The sequence below is a fragment of the Zea mays genome, chromosome 3 (genome assembly GCF_902167145.1).
Source record: "Zea mays cultivar B73 chromosome 3, Zm-B73-REFERENCE-NAM-5.0, whole genome shotgun sequence".
In the NCBI taxonomy this organism is placed as follows: domain Eukaryota; kingdom Viridiplantae; phylum Streptophyta; class Magnoliopsida; order Poales; family Poaceae; genus Zea; species Zea mays.
This window is the reverse complement of record NC_050098.1, coordinates 157,017,608-157,022,707: the sequence shown is the minus strand read 5'-3', so window position 1 is coordinate 157,022,707 and position 5,100 is coordinate 157,017,608. Positions and strand designations below refer to the sequence as shown.

At 45.6% G+C, this 5,100-nt stretch overlaps 1 protein-coding gene across 1 annotated transcript; it reads right to left on the bottom strand.

Annotated features, from left to right (window-relative positions):
* Positions 1-2,085: 2,085 nt before the first annotated feature.
* LOC107403161 (Protein SRC2-like protein) lies at positions 2,086-3,275 on the bottom strand. The gene has a single exon (NM_001321443.1). It carries the CDS (start codon positions 3,255-3,257, stop codon positions 2,292-2,294), a length of 966 nt encoding a protein of 321 aa, NP_001308372.1. The 5' UTR covers positions 3,258-3,275; the 3' UTR covers positions 2,086-2,291.
* Between the last annotated feature and the right edge of the window lie 1,825 nt (positions 3,276-5,100).

Below are 5,100 nucleotides of genomic sequence, written 5' to 3'. Positions count from 1 at the left end.
TATGCATGTTCTTTACTAACGTCCTTCCACAAAAAGTACATTTATATTTTAACATTAAATAAAACAATTTTGTTTGTATAAACATACAAATTAAAGAGAGTAGATGTACACTACCCTCTCGGTCGAATCTAGAGAATAATTAAGCATGTTGTTAGAGACTTGTTCTCAAATGCTATGAGTTAAGAACAAGACAACATAAAAGATGTTAAACGTTAAAGTCCTTTGTCCTTCGAAGCATTATTTTCCTTGGGACATAATGATTTTCGAACGAAGGTTATGAAGGACATACCTTCATCAGCACAAGATATAATAATGAAGAAGGAATCATATGAAGTATAAGAGATAACATAAACAATTATGTATTGTTGTCAATTCATTTCTATTTCATTATTATGGAAAATGGAAATGGTATCAAATTACAAATGTACCTTCGACTTGAAAGAATGTAAGAGTACAAGCGTGATGCAAAAGCAAATGTCGTCAGCGTGAACAGTACGGGAGCACTGTTCATCTATTTATAGGCACGAGACGCAGCCCATGTAAAATTACACTCATGTCCTTTACATTTGCTAATGACTATATAGTAACTCATCAAGGTCTGAATAGCTTTTTCCTTTTTAAGTCGGTTTCCTTTTCTGCTATAGTGCCGAAGCTCTCCTGCACATAGCTTCGGCTCTGCGCCAACCTTCGTGTTTTTTGTGCTTCTCATACTGTGGTTCTGATCCGAGTCCAAAGATACATGTTCATGTATTATACTTCAAAAACATTGTTAAATCATGTTTTTGAGTGCATAACTTTGTTATCTCATGTAAACATAACTGCAATAGAATACATCAGTACATGTAAACAGAAAAGTTTTACTATAAGCTCGGTCATGGTAACAATATATAAAGCTAATACGAAGTGATCAAGTAATAAGATGATTAAATAAATATCACGTTGCGTTGCAATCTTCGTCGTGTTCACTTGTTCACATTGGACAGGTCATTAAGTTGGCTTGTAGTTGCCCATGAAGGTTTATTTAGGGCTTGTTCGCTTTGGAGTGGATTGAGGGGGATTGGAGGGGATTAAATCCCCTCCTATACAAATTTGTATAGGAGGGGATTTAATCCCCTCCAATCCCCCTCAATCCACTCCAAAGCGAACAAGCCCTTAAGGGGTATGGGGGTGCTCATTCAGGAGCTTCATTTGATAAGTCTTGGAATTCATCATCTTTGTGAAACACTCATAACAAGTCTTGGAATTCATCGTCTTTGTGAAACACTCATAACACCCCCAGCTCTGTATTAGAGCAGAGCAAGTAATAGCAAGAAAGCACATGGCACATGCTGGTTGATGCCTTACATCACCCATTTGTTGTTGCTTAATACTTATGTTATCCAAAGTGACATGCCGGATGACAACATAGAAACTCAGTTTAAAAAAAAGGTCCGTACTGCCAAATGCCATGCTAATTTCATTTTGATGGGAACTTTGAGCAACCTGTAATGCATTCTAGCATCTAAAGTTTAGCACCTCAACGCATTCATCCTTGATAAAAAAAAAGCTATTAGTCATGGAGAGTGAACTATAGAAGAATACATGATAAACGAACCAAACGAAATGAGAGATATCGAGATAAGTGAATCCCTGCACATACTTGTCCAAAGTGCAGCGTTCAGTTCCTTGCTGATATCAGAAGCTGCAAAGGGGTAATCTATGCATGCACGCTTTTGCAAGATAATTCAAGATAATTCCATGGTTCCTCGTGTATTCGCCCAAAAAACCTTCTAAAAAATTACGTTGTAGTCGAGATTACAGAAAGAAAATATGGCCTTACGAATAGCTTGCAGGTCCATTTCACACTTAAAAAACTGTCTGCATGTAAACATGTTCATCTTTATGGTTTCCAAAGGCACCAATGCAATACAATGCTACGTGTATCAACCTGTTCCAAGATTGGATCATCAACACGTACAGGCAACTTCGCAAGCAAGCGCAAATATGAAACTGTCCCTCAAAATCTCAGTAAAAATGTTTGGTCAACACACACTCCAATCGATCAGACGTCAGACCATCAGAAACTTCGGAAGCAGGCGCCAATCTGAACAAAAGAAAACTGTGTGCCATTCATATAATGTCACGCTTCCAGTATCATATCAATAACATGCAGTGTATCAGATATAAGATGCATAATTTGATTTCGTCCTAACAATCAGATCGCGTATAAAGCGAAAGAAGTCACAAAGTCAGATCCAAGACGAAAGAACTCGTCTCTCAGATGCGCGGTATCACGTCACCACTGCGCTGCTCTAGAAATCGAAGCCACCGCCGTCGTCGAACCCGGCGTCGTAGCCGGCATCATACGCCGACGAATCCGAGATCATGTCCCCGACCAGAAGGCCCCCGACGGCGCCACCCAGCAGCCCGGCGCCGAGCCCCATCCCGAAGTTGTTCTTCTTCTTGGGCTGCTGCTGATACCCGTACCCGGCCTGTGGCGGTGGCGGGTACCCGTACGCGGCGGCCTGCGGTGGCGGGTACCCGTAACCGCCGTACTGCGACGGAGGAGCGGCGTAGGGCGCCGCCGTGCTGGGACCGGCGGCAGGGTAGGCCGTCACCGGCTCGCCCGCCTTGGCCGGCTTGCCTGCCGCAGGCGGGTACGCGCCGCCCGGAGGTGGGTACCCGTCGGCCTTGGCTGCCGGCGGGTATGCGGCAGGAGGCGGGTACGCGTCGGCCTTGCCTGAAGGAGGCGGGTACGTGTCGGCCTTGCCGGACGGTGGCTGGTACGCGGAGGTAGGCGGGTACGCAGCGGCCTGGGTGTAGGCGGCCTGGGCGGGGGCGTAGCCGTTGGCGCCTGTCGTCTGGGTGACCTCGCCGAGCCTGTACGACAGGTTGAGGACTCCCTGGGGCTTGCCCGAGGAGATCTTGCGGACCTGGTAGGCGACAAACTTGGCGGGGACGGGGCCGTCGGGGGCGCCGGAGAGGAGCTCGGAGAGCGGGATGTGGACCTCACCGACGTCGCGGTCGCCGAGGGCGCGCTCGGCGCGGAGGAGGATGTGGAGGGAGGAGGAGGCGCCGGTTGCCGGGACGGCGAAGCGGAGCGTGGCGTTCCAGGTAGGGTTGCGGCCGCCGGCGCGGTCGGCCTGGATCCGCTGCCGCGACCGGGGGTCGCCAGAGAGCGAAGCCACGGCGTAGACCTCCATCTTGGATAGCAGGTTCACGTCCTTGAGGTCCTTGGCCGAGATCAGTGTCAGCTCCAGCGGCCGCGTCGTCGCCATGGCCGGGAGCTCGCGGGTGGGCACTTTTTTTCTTGTTTGGATCCGGCGGAGACGCGAGAGAGTCGAGATAGATGATGGATTGGTTGGTTCTCCCTCTGCGAGATTGATCGGTTTTGTGTGATGCTGCTTGTGCTGGATGAATCGATGACTTGAGATTGTTTCCACGACACAAGGCTCGTGTTTATGCTAGGGAGGGGATCGGAGCTCGGAGGAGGCTGCTAGGACATTTCTTGAACGCGGATACTTTGCCTTCTGCATGACTGGTGGGTCCAAGTAACATGGGACTGTATGTCAGTGAAACCTTTGGTGGCTTGCAGGTACTTCTAGAATCTAGACCCCCGTGTGTGATGGAGGTCAGCGGTTTCCTTACACGCGGATGAGAAGAGGAGAGTGTAGCATGTATGACGCGTGGTCTCAGGGTGTGTCTGGGCTTACTCTGTGGCGCTTTGCGACCGCACCGCAACACGCGGATCGGTTGCCAAAGGCGCCGAAGGAATGGGACCGTTTCTTTTGCTCAGTGCCGTTGGGCCACCTTGTCGGTGTCTCAGTGCTGTTTGTGTAATATCCCAAGTGGCGACGTTTCTGCGCATTGACCAACGCCAGTGTGGCGTGGTTCTCAGCGAATCTCAGCCGTCAGTTGTGGTAGCGCCGGCGATTCTCTTGCGAAAAAAGAAAGATCGCCTTCGCCGTTTGCCGGAGGGATCTTTCCACGCGTCGACGACGCTGCTCGTCCGTCGCTATGGTTTTCTTCGCACAGTATGCTTATTCCATTTTGTCCAGAACATCGTAATTTTGTCCCAAATTAAAATTTATTCTATAATTTTAATATATTTATACAATAATTAATATATATTTTATATAAGTGTATATTTTCACTACTATTTAAATATAGACATAAAAATAAAGAACTAAAACGAATAATAATTTTGGAACATAAGTAGTACTAGATAAGTGCCCGTGCGTTGCAACGGAAAAAGTACAATAATAACATACGTATGGTCATGTGTTGTGTTGTAAATCAAAATTAATTGGCCTCTAGAACTTTGTAATAGTCTCATAACTTTTAAGATATATAGTTAGATGTTCGTGCGTTGCTACGATTTATATATATCATATAAGTAGACTTTATTTAAAAACAAAAACCAAGAACGGTCTTTCATAGATCATCGAAGTTTAGACTTTAGATACAACTTTATTTATAAACAAACTCATGTAAGATACAAAGATCAAGTGCCTTTCTTTATAGGATCTTTGAGTCCATTTTTTGCATGAACTTACTGGCACAAGGAAAAGAAAATTCAATATCAAACTGATTGAAGGGTATGGAATTATCATTAAAATTTAAGTATGGAATTACCATTGCAATTTAACAAGAGCCCATACTTCAACAAGAAATCCCATGATTTGCTAACAACCTCTTAAGTGAAGCTTCATCAACCCTTTGCCTCTTCACCTTTTGGCTCTTCAGCCACTTCAACCTGCCAATCAAGAGGGAGGTTACATCAGTGAAATAAATGAAAAGGCGGTACAAATTCATAGATCAAAAGAACTGGTATGATCAAGAGGATAAGCAAGAAGTTGTCAAGACCCTACCTCAATAGTTCTTGATTTTTCCTACCATCTGTATATGGGGAAAGACACAAACTGAAAAGTCCGCAAACTCATACTTATCGTCAGCCTATTGAATACATATTAAACAGTCTAATCCGAGTTTCACATGTAAGCATTTTCTCGGGACCAGTCTCTTCCTTGATGAAATAAGAGGTACTGTCAGCCATAACTTCCCACGCACTTTGTCTATCTAATTTTGGACTCTTGGTGGACACCACAACCTGCAATTCGG

What these genes read in the sequence shown, in the direction of transcription:
- LOC107403161 (NM_001321443.1), bottom strand. Translation starts at nt 3,257, where the DNA reads ATGGCGACGACGCGGCCGCTGGAGCTGACACTGATCTCGGCCAAGGAC.